General features: G+C 49.0%; 6 protein-coding genes across 6 annotated transcripts; 3 read left to right on the forward strand and 3 right to left on the reverse strand.

Annotated features, from left to right (window-relative positions):
* Nucleotides 1–2,785: 2,785 nt before the first annotated feature.
* On the reverse strand, nucleotides 2,786–3,328 carry ACRALDRAFT_1065798 (uncharacterized protein). Its single transcript, XM_071017217.1, has one exon. The coding sequence runs from the start codon at nucleotides 3,315–3,317 to the stop codon at nucleotides 2,973–2,975; it is 345 nt and encodes a 114-aa protein (XP_070871773.1). The 5' UTR covers nucleotides 3,318–3,328; the 3' UTR covers nucleotides 2,786–2,972.
* Nucleotides 3,329–4,999: 1,671 nt separating this feature from the next.
* On the forward strand, nucleotides 5,000–5,475 carry ACRALDRAFT_2061201 (uncharacterized protein). Its single transcript, XM_071021961.1, has one exon. It carries the CDS (start codon nucleotides 5,229–5,231, stop codon nucleotides 5,430–5,432), a length of 204 nt encoding a protein of 67 aa, XP_070871774.1. The 5' UTR covers nucleotides 5,000–5,228; the 3' UTR covers nucleotides 5,433–5,475.
* Nucleotides 5,476–5,675: 200 nt separating this feature from the next.
* Nucleotides 5,676–6,424, reverse strand: ACRALDRAFT_213112 (uncharacterized protein; the record flags this gene model as incomplete). The annotated part of the gene is made up of 4 exons (XM_071024008.1): nucleotides 5,676–5,759; nucleotides 5,847–6,090; nucleotides 6,159–6,294; nucleotides 6,400–6,424. 4 exons carry the CDS (start codon nucleotides 6,422–6,424, stop codon nucleotides 5,676–5,678), a joined length of 489 nt encoding a protein of 162 aa, XP_070871775.1.
* A 37-nt stretch (nucleotides 6,425–6,461) lies between these two features.
* On the forward strand, nucleotides 6,462–7,447 carry ACRALDRAFT_213113 (uncharacterized protein; the record flags this gene model as incomplete). Its single annotated transcript, XM_071024009.1, has 9 exons — nucleotides 6,462–6,480; nucleotides 6,512–6,537; nucleotides 6,586–6,628; nucleotides 6,688–6,896; nucleotides 6,937–6,961; nucleotides 7,028–7,044; nucleotides 7,100–7,164; nucleotides 7,202–7,301; nucleotides 7,364–7,447. 9 exons carry the CDS (start codon nucleotides 6,462–6,464, stop codon nucleotides 7,445–7,447), a joined length of 588 nt encoding a protein of 195 aa, XP_070871776.1.
* A 105-nt stretch (nucleotides 7,448–7,552) lies between these two features.
* On the reverse strand, nucleotides 7,553–8,699 carry ACRALDRAFT_213114 (uncharacterized protein; the record flags this gene model as incomplete). Its single annotated transcript, XM_071024010.1, has 11 exons — nucleotides 7,553–7,583; nucleotides 7,640–7,657; nucleotides 7,791–7,799; nucleotides 7,841–7,941; nucleotides 7,973–7,983; nucleotides 8,083–8,226; nucleotides 8,280–8,320; nucleotides 8,401–8,489; nucleotides 8,518–8,542; nucleotides 8,577–8,614; nucleotides 8,658–8,699. 11 exons carry the CDS (start codon nucleotides 8,697–8,699, stop codon nucleotides 7,553–7,555), a joined length of 549 nt encoding a protein of 182 aa, XP_070871777.1.
* Nucleotides 8,700–10,373: 1,674 nt separating this feature from the next.
* ACRALDRAFT_2029905 (uncharacterized protein) lies at nucleotides 10,374–12,095 on the forward strand (the record flags this gene model as incomplete). Its single annotated transcript, XM_071020625.1, has 3 exons — nucleotides 10,374–10,514; nucleotides 10,599–11,478; nucleotides 11,809–12,095. 3 exons carry the CDS (start codon nucleotides 10,374–10,376, stop codon nucleotides 12,093–12,095), a joined length of 1,308 nt encoding a protein of 435 aa, XP_070871778.1.
* Between the last annotated feature and the right edge of the window lie 3,237 nt (nucleotides 12,096–15,332).

The raw sequence follows: 15,332 nt of genomic DNA on the forward strand, positions 1-15,332 counted from the left end.
ACACTTATATATTTTCCTTTTAGTATCACTTATATCTTATCCTTATACCCCCTTTTTAAAACACTCCTAAAAGAAAGAAGAAAAGAACTCGCTTACCCCGAAATCAGAATTCCAGAATACTAACTTTCCGCTTTAGGATTAGCCTCCCTTATCTTACTCTTATATTTATATCCCTTTACATACTTAGGATAATTATCGCGACCTTAATAAAAGAACCTTATATTATATATTCCCCTACGACCCTAACCGATATAACCTATATTTAATAATACTCTAAGATTATCCGGAAAACTAAACGATATTATAAGTATTATACTATATAAATAACGTATATCCGTAGATAATATAGCCCCTAACGCTTATAATAACGTACCTAACCTTAATTAGCGAAAGCTAATCTATAAAAAGTCTATAAAGAATATCCGACTACTAGAAAAAATCTCTAAATATCTGAATAGTAACTACCGTATAGAAGAATAGTTTCACGATATTTTTCTATTCCTATTAGCCGAGTAAAGAAGACTTACCTAGGAACGACCGAAATCGCAGGTTTTCGTATTAACCTGGATCGTAGTAACTAGTAGGGATAAGCGTAAACCGGGTAATTTACGTAAATATATCGCTAAAAATAAGCTTAGCCCGTATATCTTCGAGGCGTAGGAGGTAGTATACTATATATAAAGATAAGGAATAAAGCGCTAAATTAGCGGATAGTAGAAGGAATAAAACGCCGTATAAAAGCGGATCGATAACGATAATTATTTACCGGATAATAAAAATATATTAGAATTATTTAATAAAGCACGGATAAAGATAGTAAAATACTGCTATTAGGAAAACCCGTAATAGCAGGAGGAGGACTAGGATAAGGATATAATTAAGGATAAGTATAGATAAATAGTCGAGAAAGGAGGTTTTACTATAAATAACAGCTAGATTTTAGTATATAGAGATAATAAGTATAGACTATATAAAGGAAAATAACTAGCTAAGACTCCGATAAAGGCCGGCCTATTAAATATAGGAATAATCGAGATCGTAGACGATATAACCATAGACGATATAGACTAGTAGACGGACGAAGCGGACTAATAGGCGGATAGGGAGGATTATTAGGCGGACGATATAAACTAGTAGATAGATAATAATATAATGGCGATATAACCTCCGTAGTTAATTACTATAAAATAAACTAACTACGAGGATATAATTAAGACTATATTTAAGAATTAGAAGCTTACTATCCTCGGATTAGATAGTATAATCGACTAGCACCTAAACGCCAGAGTCGATTAATTAATCGAATCTATGTTTTTTAATTATAGAAGTCTAGAGGAGAGACTATAGGAAAAGCTAGCCCGAGGCGATAAATCCGTTAGGCACTATATAATTACGCTAACATTAAGGGACGGAGGAACACCTAGCGATAGCTAGCTAAACGTTCTAAACCGGGATATAATCGTTTAATAAATTAAGTTATAGCACGTAGACGGTAAGGATAATAAACTTCGTAAACGATTTATATTACCTAGTAACTCGGCAGACTTTATAAATATAAACCCGTTAAAGAAAAGGAAGACGGCTATACCTACTCTAATAGCTACTATAGCTCTATAGCCTATAGTAATAGGCTCCACCGATAAACCTATATAAGCTACCGCTACTAAAGCCGATATTAAATTACTAAAGGATTATATAAATAACTATATTAAGCGACTAAAAAGGAGAATAAACGGCGAATAAGCTAAGAGACACACTAAACTAATAAAACAGTAAAACGAATAGAAGAAAGTAATCGATAGATAAAGTAAGACTATAGGACTATAGATAGATATATAGAATAAAAAATTATCTAAGGATCTTATAGATAACGCGACCGAATTAAGTAAAACGAACTTAACGTTAACTAATATTAGAAGTGCTTAGGTGAAAATACAGATAGAATTAAATAAACTATAATAGATATACGCCGCCCTAAAAAAACTAGCCGGAGCCGCGAAATTAGCTAAAACGTTATAAGTAACACCTCCCCTATCGCGGATAAACTTATACACGCAGCCACCGTAATAGCCTTAACTATAAATATAACCTTAAACCTAGTAATAGTAATAGCTATAGTCCTAATAGTAATAATAGCCTTAAGCTAATTAGCTGGCTAACGAATAGGTAAACTTATCGGACTAAGAACTACGATCCTTACTTTTTCTTTTGTCTCGTTTCCCCGGTAGTCTAAAGCCTTTTAGTAATAAGTATAATTTTCTTTTCTACTAAAAAAAAAAAAAAAAAAAAAAAAAAAAAAAAAAAATTAATGACGGTACTAATATAATCGGGACGATTGCATTTTAGGGGGGCGGTATTTGCTATATAAAAGTTATATATACGTATATAGCTAGATTAGTTAGCTGCCGGCAGACTTATAAAAGTCTGCCTCTGTAGCAGAGCTCCACGAGCTCGGACTTTGAAATGATTATCTTCTTTTTCTGATAAAATCTCTATACAGACCTTTCGGTCTCCTAGCATATATTTGTGTATAGCATATACTATATAGTTAATACACGAGGATAGCCGCCACGGTCACACCTAAGGATAACATAATAGGCTTTATTACTACCGGGGGACTTATAGGTCTATTTTATAACCACGCTAAAACCTAGGTCGCGATAGTACGCCTTAACGGACTTAAGCAGTTCTTCGTGTGTTAACGCCCTTAAAGGGTCGGTCGGCTTCGGATAAGGGAATAACGTGACGTGCATTTTAAGGCTCGCGATTAATATAAAATCTGTTTAAAATAGCTGTGATTTTTCTGATTAAGGCATTAAGGGAGAGTTAAATAGATTAGGACTTATTATTTAGCTATCCGAAGTTTCGGTATATCGCGAGACTTATAACACGGACTCTAATTTCCCGCGCGTCGATCGAATTCGGAAAACTTTCCTAAATAGGATAGGCGCTTGCGGGATACCAGACAGGGGTTATGCGGGATACCGGTACTCCACGCTACCGAACGAGTACTCGAATTCCATTGGTAACGGTCCGTAAGGCTTCTCTTCAAGGCGTACCAGGGAAACGAAGGGATTGTAAAACGGCCACTGGATTCCGAGATCCGAAAGAAAGGTTGTGTTGTACAACGTACAAGGCAGATGTTTGACGGCGGGACGTACGAGATCCTGTCTGGTATCGGTCCCATTTGGAAACTTGCAGCTTTCGTGCAATCCCGAATTTCCGCCTCGGTTCACGATGAAATACCGTTGTCTGACAGGGGAAGCCTCCCACGGCTGATTATAGGCTGAATAGCTTCGTGGCGTGCAGGCATGCATCCCAGTCTGCGTCAACCCCACAGCTGAAGGCGGGAAAGGACGGCCTTCCGAATTATCCTCCGCCAGGATAGAAAGACAGCTGCTATTCTTATATCACAACAGCATCGCAAGACAGGAGAGGATTAAGTGTCTGCAAACCTTCCTAGTTACTCATTCAGCGGCTTTGCGTCAAAGCAAACCAATACATGTAGGACAAATACATTGGGCGTCGTAATATGGCCGAATGGAGATTGGTGATGGGGGAACAGCGAATGGGTGAAAAGAAGGACGGGAACTATGCACGTAAGACTGTGTCATCGCGGCAGGGAGCCGTCCGCGTTCGTAATGTCTGTCATATAGCCGGCCAGAACGCGGCTGGCCCTGGACCACCCCCTCTGGTGCGGCGGATTGAGTGTATCTAGTTGGGCCTTGTCGCGAGGCAACTTCTATCTTGGTATTCAATAAAGAAATACGTTGTACCTAGTGTGTTCCCATCGTCGGCTTCGCTGTCTTTAGTTGACTCTGGACGTTATGATGGAGTGAGGTACTCGGTAGGCCACGAGACAGAAGGGGGCGGATGTCTGCATACATACGTTGTACACATTGGTTGTCTCGCGAGTGATCAGCTGCGACCACGGAACGGCTTCCAAGATCGGCGATACCTTCTATGTATTACCTATCACCACTCCATGGCTGCATGGCGGTGATATTCCTCGACCCGACGTCGTGGTCATGTAGTCTTGGCCACGATGTTCTGGTTGGCTCATCCGTACCAGGAATCCGACAGTGGCCGTTTGAAAACAATGTAAGTTAATAAGAATACGCCTTGGCGCACTGGGAAGCAGGGCCCGTCGACCCAAGTTGTTATTTGTCGTCACGGCTTCAGCCGTACCGTTGCATTTCGTCCTGTCGACTGGCAAGGTTGAATGAAAGATGTTAAGTTAAACCCACCTCCAAACTCTCCACTCTGACCTGGCCTTCCGCATTTCCAGGGGTATTTACGGACAGACAACAGCGCCCGCAAACCGTCTAATTGTATCAGAAGTTCTGGAATGCCATATCGCAATAGCTTGGATTTCTCCTCATCGCCGTCGTATGTACAACGATGTGCGTTGTAAATGTAGTGAGACTAGTCTTTAGTATCCGGATCCTAATTTGTGGGGCCGCGGATCTCCCCATTCAGTGGGGTTGACGGGACCTGCCGTGAGGTTCAGCATGGACATTTGCCAAATTGGCAGACGGTGGCTGATCATTACCACTTTGAGGAATTCTTGCGAGGCTTGTGCGTACCGTACGAAGCGAGTACCGGTACAACGTACGTCGTCTGTGGACCGTCCTCCACTATTTAGCCGTAGGAGCCATACGTTGTTATGTGTCAAAGCGCCTCCCCCACATTCGACTTCGCCGAGAGATCTGGCGTTTTGACGTTCCTGCGTGTGGACATCCAGGCATCCAGAGCATCGAATAAATTCCGTGTCCCGCCAGCCGAATTATGGACCCCGGTGTTTCAACCCATGCAACGGGTCACGTCACGGCCGGGGGTTACTATCGGGGAATTTGGTCTTCATTGCCCAAGAACTCATGCTGGCATTCCTTTGTACCGGGCATTCCCAGCACTGTTCCGTACGTTGTACTTATGGTGCCACAGCGACTGTGTGCGCCGTTTCATCTTCCTCTGGCCGTCGTGGATAACAACCATTGAAGGCCAATGTGATCATTCACCGGAGGTCGACTCGAAGTGCAGCGCAGCGATTTCTGTCATTTTTGTGGGCAAACAAACGGTTCCCTCTCGCAAGAGAAAAATGCGGGGGGAAAGTACGAGGCAAAACAAACAAAACCATGTCCACGGTTGCGGATGTATGTATGGCCCTAGCCGGACGAAGGATTTTAGATTAGCAAGCTTCACGGCCGAAGCACGAGGCGCCCTGTACTATGCTGTTGATAATTCAGCGCCCCGGACATGGCTCTGATAAGGCCTCTGGTCTGAAATATGGAAATGGCGCGTCAAGTTGCGTTGTTGGCAAGCATGGCGGTTCAATCAACGTTGATCCTGGTCGCTTTGAGCAACGAAAATGTAGCCGCACTTCCTCGCGCAAACTCACTGGGCGATCCGGCGATCCACGGGGTCCCTGCTGAGGTGTCATCCGGGGTCCAATGCCTGCCTCTCGGGCATGTGGCGGTCCCCGAGGACCAGCGGCTGGGCTGTCAGGTTCAAAGACGTACAACGTACATATGAATTACACAGCTTTTGAACAGCCACAACGTGATATTCGAATTCTCTGGTAAAGAACATGCCAATACCCCATGCATTGAGGTACAACTTATTCGCGAAGTATTCTGACCTGTCGGTGATTTAAAATTGATATTTGAAGGTCGGGCTCAACTACGTAGTTGTACTTCGTATGTCGTGCGCACGTGTGGGACGAGGGGGTTATTGATTAGTGATAGTGTCGTATCCGGCCACTGCAGCGTTTTGGGTTGATTGATTGGCATTACAACGTACAACGCATGTATGTACAACGTACATACAACGCAGTACTGTCCACGGACCATGCGTTCTGTAGCTGCGAACGGTGCCTTGTAAATATCTGACCGTTGGCAGGCTAGCCCTGGCATGGCGTGTTCCCCGGCATGCCATATTGATGAAATTGCCCGAGGGAAGATGGGAGAGACCCCTTGGCGACTCGGCATGTGGATCTGCAGCACGATGGGGGAATGTCGACGATGTGGGGAATCACGATGGTGATAGGTAAATTCATCATACAAACTCGCTTCGTGTGCACAGGTATCGTTGCTGGGTAGCTGTGCATGAAAAGTAATAAGTGTCTTAGAAAGTTAGCGTCCTTCAAAGGATGCTGCCACCATCCAACCAACTCGTCCCGTCTTGCATTTTGGGCGGTCGTTCTACTAATCAGGTAGGTGTCGGCCAAACCGCGATGTTCCTCCGTGCCGAGGTCCTTTCTTCTGACCGGCCCCTTTTTGGTTCTAATTGGTTGAGCTGACATGACAACAAATCTCCAACACTGATTAATCTTTTCTGTTTTTGCAAAGTGGAGGAATAATATTATAATACATGCATACATAGAACGTACAACGTACTTACATACTTCGTACTGTACGTTGTACATCGATGAATACAACGTAGTCCAAAAAAATGCATTTCGTATGTGGTCGCCACATGTGAGTGCGAGCGAGGAAATTGGCTCTTACTTAAGCCATCCCATTCCATAACGTGCCGCCCGTGCGGCACCCGTCTAGTCTCTAATAACGGCATCCCATTGCCGTTCAGGGAATGGTCTGTCTTCGCGGCAAGAAACTAACTGTTGAATCTCGTGAACACGTTGTAGTGTACCTCTTTTTCCCCTTTACCCTTTTTCCTTTTCCCCATTAGGGTTGGCATCCCTTCCTCCCGTAGTCGAAACCTTCGGTAGTCATGTTGCTATCCAAAAGACCCAATACAACGTACATATGAAGCATGAGTTTTGGGGTAATATCGCACTGTATTCTCGGTGCTCCTTCCACGAGCCGCCAGAGTCCGAGTTCCCAATGGGAACTTCTCATTGGTCGCTCCTCTTGGCATTTCTTGCCCATTGTCTAGATGTATGTACCGATTGAAAGGCCGTGACCTGTCACCCGCTAGGTAGAATTGGTTTGTGGCATGAGCGGTGGTGTCGTTATATATACCTGCGTATGTACGAGCTTACTTATCCGGTCGCAGTAGAAGATACCAGTTCGTGCGCCTGATCAAGTGAGCTGTGAATACGTTGTACCTAGAGGTAGGTACGTTGTACAACACTTCCCAGAACCGCACCCTCGGCCACAACCCTGGTCCCGAAGAGCGCCGTTCTCGCATGCCATCCAATCGCTTGTATCCTCCTCCCTCCGGGGTCATCACAGCTGCACAGTGATCTAAAACAACTGGCGAGCGGACGGGCTAGACGCCAATCAACCGTGTCGCAGAGCCTAGGCACTGCCAGGGCTGGCGGGTCGTCGAATCGGAATCTCGTAGGTAGTTTCGATTCGAAAGAGACGAATTACGTTGTACGAATATACAACGTAAAAACAAGCGCTTGCTCGACGAAAACGACAACTACTTTGATCCGTACGAAACACCCAACAGTTTGAAACCACACGTCTTCAATGGGATTTGATGTTGTGGTGCGTTGGTATTAGCCCGATCACTCCTAGAGTAATGTTTGCTTGGTGCGAAACGATACGAGGTCACGGAGAAAGGTCCGGGCAAAATCTCTGTTGCCCTATTGGTACGCGGGAGGAATACAAGACGAACTTTAGCGGTCGGAGCATTCGCGCTGTGGATAGATCGGTTTTACGAAGTACACTACAATCCAACCGGCTGTAGTCTTCAGTTTTGTGTGACAGGTGAAGTCATGTACCGGTACCTGATATATTTGTATTTTGGTGTATTCTTTTTCTAGAAAAAGAAAAAGGCAAAAAGGAAGAAAAGCAGAAACCTCCTCAGTTCTTTATGTACACATGTCGGGACTGACTGTCATTTCGGTCCCGGGAGTTTGGTGCAGACTGACGCCGCTTTTTCTCTTTGGAGTATTAGTGGTTGGTGGTTGGCTAGGTAGTGTTTCTCATCGACCGCGCCAATTAATGCGATGATCTTGTCTAGCCAGCACACCTACCTAGATTGCGTAGCATCTACAACGTACAGCGGGGTGGTCTGTACGTTGTACGTACAACGTACGTTGCGTTGTTTTTACAATGTACACAACCCCTCTCTCTCCCCCCTGCTATGGCGCCGCCGCAATTCATTACTCACTCAAGGGACCAGCTGTGGTTGGCTGGCCCGGATCTGTCATAGTCATGTCGATCAATATTGCCGGGTGTGTCAAACAAAAGTTAGAGACCCTTGATTGGTTTCCTCGAGTCATTGAACATTTGTCCGAGAATCGCGCCACGCCGGCTGTCCCGTACATGCTTTGTCTTTCTCCGAGCTGTACATATGTATGTACACACGTTGTACTTCGTGGACGATGGAGGGAGTCTGGGCCTTTTCCCTCTTGGTCCCTTTTCATCTGACTACTTAGGTGTGCGCAAATGATAGTACTTCGTACGTTGTATACAGATAGCGGTGTACTGGATCAGTCCTTGATATCCGCAACGGCCGGGGAGCTGGGGAAGATTGGTGATCGGGGCATAAGACGCGTGGAGTTTTGAACAGCGGACCTTGTCATGGAGCGTTCAAGCCTGGAACCAGGCGATTTCGGCCGTGGGTGCACCTAGTATGTACGTTGTATGTACGTTGTACATCACTCTCGCGTCGTCATCCAGGTTGTTGGTTTGTGGGTGTGCTACAGCCACAGCCTTTGTCCCGGACTATATACGAATATGTACGTCGTGCATTGATTGGCTCTGCTCCCGGAGAGCGACACCCATCTGTTGCCATCAGTACTGTACATAAGGACGCCTAGGGAATATGTATGGCTGGAGGGCCCCGTGGCGTGGAACTGGGTCCTCGATATGGGGACGATTAAAGGGAAATGGTGGAGGGACGGGATGAGCCCGCAAGCAACGTCGCTGGCAACTAAAACCGCACTTGCGACCGACCCACCGGTTAGTTGTCAACCAGCCTGGTGACAGGGATAGGGGTTGAGTAGTTGTAGAGTTAGCTGAGCGTCAAGAAAGAAAGGTACCGGTAGCCCCTGCCCGACCCTGCCTTGGCCGAGTGGGCTCTTCCGTGTCACGGCTTTAATGAATGTTTCTGCCAGTTTTGTACACTCCTTGAACCAAGCCAGAGTGGTTCCTTCTTAGAAACCATGTCCCCTGTCTCCCTTGCCCCCACCCACCCCCCTTCTCTTTTTCTCCTGCCCTTGCTGGCACATCCTCAAGTACCACCAGAATCCCAGCTTAGTGTACAACGTCCTTGTTCCTACCTATTCTCCCCCCACCCCAAGAGGAGCGCCACCGAACCGTCCCAGGGCCCGGTTAGCGGTGGTACGAAGCGGTTGCGGATAATCCTCATTTTCCCTATGACACCTGCCTTTTGGTGCTGTCATGGCCCTGTACGTTGTATGCACGTTGTGTACGTTGTATGGTCCGTCGCCCGTCATGCCATCCTTGCTCCATTGCCTCCCGGCCTTTTTTTCTTGGCTTTATTCCCACTCCCCCCCTCGGTGACCCGTCTCCCTCCATCGATCGTTGTACATCTTCCCCTCTCCCCCCCTTTCCCCAGCTCTATGCTACCTCCGGGGCATAATTCACATACAAGTACTTTTGAAAAAGCAACAAAGTAGCAACTATTATCTTCAAGTAATAGTCCGTCCGCTTCCCTCCCTCCAGCCCGGATTCTTCAGCCACCTGCATTGCACACCCTGCACACGGACCGTTTCCGCTAGGGCTGCTTGTCGACCTGAAGTGTTCTTCCCTTCTATATACCATTCTCGCGATTCCTTAGCGGCCTTTTGTTTTACTCATCTCGCAACGTCTACCGCTCGCCGATCTCTACCCGGGCCTGAGCTTTTCCTTCTGCTCCTTCTCTTCTTCAGGAACCATATGTGCCCCGGCCTCTTGGTGCTGTCCTTTGCTATTTTGGTCATATTACCAGGTCCTCCCGGACGTCCTGCTTCGATCAGCGCTTTCGTCCTGTCCACCCACCTCTTCGGCTTTACGACATCTACCGCGTAGAAAACTTGTTCCCACGTCTACCTTGCTACTCACCATCACACGACGATAACGACCTTCAGAGACGCATCCTTATACCTCGCGCTCGATCTGTATTCCGACGAACATTCCTTCCACCTCGGCCCCTAACTCTTCGACCGCTCCCTCCCTATTTGGGCAAATACTTCACCCTCTTGGTCGCTATCTGTCCTTTGCTTTTGATCAGCTGCTGCAAGTAGTAGGATCTGTCGAGGTAGGCAAGATTCGGCCCGGCCTCTGGACCGACATCGGCATGAATTCCCGTGGGAGTAATAAGGTACTAAAAGACGGCAGTCATTAGCGCTATCGGACGTCCGCAGTCGAATTGTCTGGACTTTTATGGGATATAGCCCTCTGTGGCCTACCCAGAACACCAACACTCCAACAACCGTTTCGGTGGCATAGCGCAAGATGTCGATGCTGGCTATGACTGGCCCATCCCCGCATTCAGGCTTCACAAGAGAGTACCCCTGGGATGGCGGACGCTCCATGGAACATGGGCCACGGCCGGCAGCAGAGCCGGAGCGAGTCGCTTTGCCCTCCATTCGACAGGTTCGTATCCCTCTACAACTAGCAACGTCCATGTTTCCGCCCCCCCTTCTCTCTCCCTTCTTAACCCTAACGTGGGAACTTCAGGCATTTCCAGAGATTCACCTCCGAGTCCACCCTCAGGAAATCGTCTCCTCGAGGCCCATGTCCGCCGTTGCCAACCCGATGGCAGGTATTTCTGGTGTTATGACGCCGCCCCAGTATGTTCATTCGCCAAGATCCAACAAGCGTCGGCGGTTATCTGTCGAGGGCGAACACGAGAGGGAAAGAGCGAGCCGTGTTCCGAGACTCTACGAGGCGCCGGGTGGGCCTCCACAGAAGCGACAACCGACCCCGCCGCCAGCACCCCGACACGTATCGGCACCAGACGCCTGGACAGTGTCCGCGAGGACCACTAGCCCATATACCGCTCACGCCCCGATTCCTGCCATGCGTTCCCCAGTTCCGAGAGAGGTGCAGGACCGTCCACATGCAGACACCCGGCCGACGGCCCTGCCAGGCTTGCCACCGTTACCCCCATTTGAACGCGAACCGATGCACCCGGCCAACACGAACACGCGGGCCACACCTACCGAGGATTTCCAACCCATCCGTTCAGGGCCCATGGTGGCCGGTGGACAACATGTCGAATCAGGTCCAGGTCCTGCGTACCGGCCCAGCCCTTACGCCTACCCATACCAGCACCCCAACCACGGCCAATCCAATCCCGTGAGCGCAATCCAGCAGCCATTCGAGCGGACGCCTTTCTCAACCGGGGCTTATGGCCAGCCGTACCAGGAGTTCATGAGGGTAGGAGACATGGTAACGATGGGTGGGCACGGCGACAGTAAGCAACGCAAGCGGCGAGGGAACTTGCCGAAAGAGACGACCGATAAGCTTCGGGCGTGGTTTATTGCCCACTTGCAGCACCCGTACCCGACAGAGGACGAGAAGCAAGAGTTGATGCGTCAGACCGGATTGCAAATGAGTGAGTGGCCGAATCCTTTCCCTTGTCTGTTTTTCTTTTTTTTCCATTCTTTTTTTTTTTAAAAAAAAAAAACCGTCGACTTGTGTTGTGTGTTCCCTTCAAGCTTTAGCTTCACATTCCCTTGTCTTGTTCATTTGCACTTTCGACGCTTGCACCCCCGCCCACCCTTACCCCCGGGACTGCGCCACCCACCGCCCAAAGCTTGATCCGGGCGGCCGGTGTCAGAAACGCTCAAGTTTTCCCAACGGTTGTCTAAACTTCAAAGTTTATTACAGGGTGTGAGATATAAGGGATGACGCTAACTAAATTGCGCTTTGCTACCTACTTTAGACCAAATCTCCAACTGGTTCATCAACGCCCGGCGTCGTCAGCTGCCCACCATGATCAACAACGCCCGTGCCGAGTCGGATGCCCGGTCGGTCTCGGGTCGCGGGGGCGCCGCAGGAACCGCGCCCGCGGGACGCGACACCAAGATACTCCCATCCACCGAGCGGGGAGATTTTGGCAGCGACGACGGCAAACAATCCAGTGGCCCCCTGAGCGACGGCGAGGCCAGTCGTTACGATGAGGAGGTGGATGGCCAAAGGCCAACACATGCCAACCGAGGGAGTGTATAGAACGGACGAGGGTGGTAGTGGGGGGTGGAAACATTCCTGTTGCTTCCCCACCACCTCCTCTTCACGTGCTCACAGGAGAACGACCACGACGACTATGATACACGAGGACTGCATTCTTTGGTGACGTGTTGGGATTTTTTTTTTCGTCTATCCTCTCCTCCTGGCCGCCGATTTACTCCGCGTCTATTTGAGGACACTTGTACGAAACACCACATTTCTTCGCATCTTATTTGTATATCCTGTTCTGCATTGTATTGTTATTACTTGGCGGTTGACCAGGCATTGAAGGGGCGGCCTTGTTCTATTCCATTTTCTCATTGGCAACGGCAGACATTAGCACTTGCATTGATATTGGCTTTCTATGTATATGGTTTGAGGGAAACGCATGACTGGACGGGTGGCACGGCAGGTTCAGCTGATGGGTTAAAAGCAGCGGGTGAAATGGAAGATACCAGCTACGCTGTACTATCTGGGCATTGTCTAGCTTGGTGGATGGGGTGAAAGGAAGGACATGAGGCAGGAGGGAAGAACGAGATCTGAATAATGAGCCACGTGTGCATGGTTCCCGTTTCCACATCATCCATGGAGCCTTTCTAGTGTACTTGGTCCAGCTCGAAAGCGGAGTGAAGTAGTTTGATACGGGATACCAGCCGGATGCAATCCCTACTGGGCTTGGTGAGCATGGCGTGGTCACCGATAGGGGCCATCTTGGCTTGGAAAAGGCGTGACACAATATAGGGGGCTCTGCATTAGTGCTAGGTGAGAAAACACAGGACTAGGACTGGTCGAGGGACCCATGGTATGGTCATTATGGGGGAGGTCCATTGTCTTTTTCGTCATCCATGTCAAAATTCATTATACGTATGGTGCTTGGTTAGCCAGATAGTCTCTCCTGGGGGGAAGACGAAAAGACCAAAGCAGGAGGGGCTAGAATAAGAGTTTGTCATTATGAATGTCAGAGAACCGGAGAAGAGGGCGCGAATGGATAACGTGTTGAGATACATTCTACGAGCGGAAGCCTTCGACGCAGACATCTGTCATGATGTCTCAGTTACTGGGGGGAGCGGGGAAGCGATAGGCCAGGCAAGCGGGAGGTGGGATGAGACACTGAGATCGATCTGTCGATGAGCGGTGGGGCCCTGTCTTTGTCTCGCGCCATGTCTCGCGACAACGACTGTTGGCGAGTTGAGTTGTCTCACTTGAGGAAGCGTAGACGGACTGGACGAGACTTTTGGCAGAGAGAAGGGCGCCGAAGGCCATGCCGATCTACCCGAAGAAGCAGGGGCGGGACGGGGATAGGCCTAGGAAGCCACCCAGTATAAAGTACGTTGTACGGTATGTGCTGGTATTCAGCGGCGCAAGGATGGTTATCGAGCCATTGGACATGGATTTGGCCACCGGTATGGCCAAATTCTGTCGGTGTAGCGGTGGGAGACGTTGACCTACCGCAACTCGAGACTCGTTCAACCTATCAGCCATTACAGGGCGCTGACAAGGCCGCCCTGACGAGGCCGCCCTGACAAGACGTGCTTACACAGGTACCTCGGGAATGAATAGTAGCTTTTGCGTTGCGCATTATCTAAAATGTTTCTGTTGACCTATGGCAAGTACGTACGTTGTAATACCGAGAAGAAGAAGGCGAAAATTAAACACATCCAACGCCCAGCACCCCAATCTTGGTCTGGCATACGACGATAAGGGCGAGACAACCGGCAACCTCGCCGATGAAGCACGTCAGATTACCTCTGCGCTAGTTTTGGGGTAAAGGGAAAGGTGGACTTCATAGCAGAAACCGGTCCTTCAAAAGGCCACACCCAAAAGGATGAAGGGCCTGGAAAATACGGATACTCGACTCAGGTTCGCCCAGCGGTCAGGGGAGACACGGCCGAGAGGTGGAAAGCCCCACGCCAAGAGGAGAGAGCCAGCTGAGTCGGAACGGAGCCATGGCGTCGTATGTGAGACAGACGGCGAGGTCGGTCAAGACGGGTCGATGGTTTCTTCCAGATCGAGGAACGTGCAGACACAGACATGGGACCGGGTCCGGGACATGACAGTCTGTCTCTGGGGATGACAGGCTAGGAAAAGGAGGGCAGGTGTCATGCATCCTGACAGATGGGGTGGCTGTATGCAGATGGTACATTATGAATGCGGCCCACCATCGTAGATCCAAAAAGACCTGAGCCGGAGTGAAGGCGGCCGGAGGTTATGCGGGCCAATGCCGTTCCTTCTTTTTCCCCTTGTCGACAGGGATGTCATGGGTATGCCCGGCAGGGGCCTATGGATGCGGAGGAAGAGAAGTGGGTTACAAAGACAACGGACCGCTGTAGCCTGACACACCGCAATCCAGCCCACTAGGAGGAAGCTGGAAACTACCTAAACAGTTGCCTCGGTTTGGGGTTTGCCGGGTTTTGCTTGTGGGACGCATGCTGGGTAATGCGTGCATATACACAAACCCGTCCTTCGAATGTGATGAATCCGATGAGGCTCACCGGAGAATGCATGGTTATTTGTCCTTCATGCATGGTAGAATTGGTAGATGTCCCAGAGAATTACCCGGCTATTCTTTGGACGAATGTCGCGTCGTGTTTCCTTGGCAGCCCGCTGCCATGGGATGCATAAGATTGCGTCGCCGAACGAAAGGCACGGGACTCCAGACAGAATTTAGGAGGCAGACAGTAGACGAAAAACAACGAGCCTCTCCCTGCTCCGTTCATCCGTTCGTTCAGGGGTCTCTAGCTGAAAGGATGAACCCAGTTAGAGCGGGACTCATCGACTGCACGTCAAAGGGGGTGCGTGGGTGGCGTTGATGGCCGGCGGGTCCCTTTCGTGAACCGCTCCTGTCCATACCGGAGAGGGACGGTACGGATATTTATCCGTAAACAGTTGGGTTGAGCGGATACAGGCGAACGGGGCGGATGGAGGGAAGTAGGAGAAGGGGAAGAACTTTGAATCGAAGAAAACACGGATGTTTGCCGAGGGAAGAAACATATTGGTTCGTGCGGTCGTTTTTAGCGAACGGGGCGGTTCTATTCCGCGGAGACATTGTACGAAGTACCTAAACGTACTTCAAGTACCTACCACGGCCGAGTACGGTAGGTACCTAGCGTACCCTACATACGAAGGTTACGTAATGAGCCTAATTTTGCCAGGTTAAACCTGTGGGCCTTCTGCCATCGTGCAAATACATACAACGTACCTACAAATGACACTTTGACAGTACGAAGCAGATACTCCGTA

Source organism: Sodiomyces alcalophilus (genome assembly GCF_042370955.1).
Source record: "Sodiomyces alcalophilus JCM 7366 unplaced genomic scaffold ACRALscaffold_8, whole genome shotgun sequence".
Lineage (NCBI taxonomy): Eukaryota > Fungi > Ascomycota > Sordariomycetes > Glomerellales > Plectosphaerellaceae > Sodiomyces > Sodiomyces alcalophilus.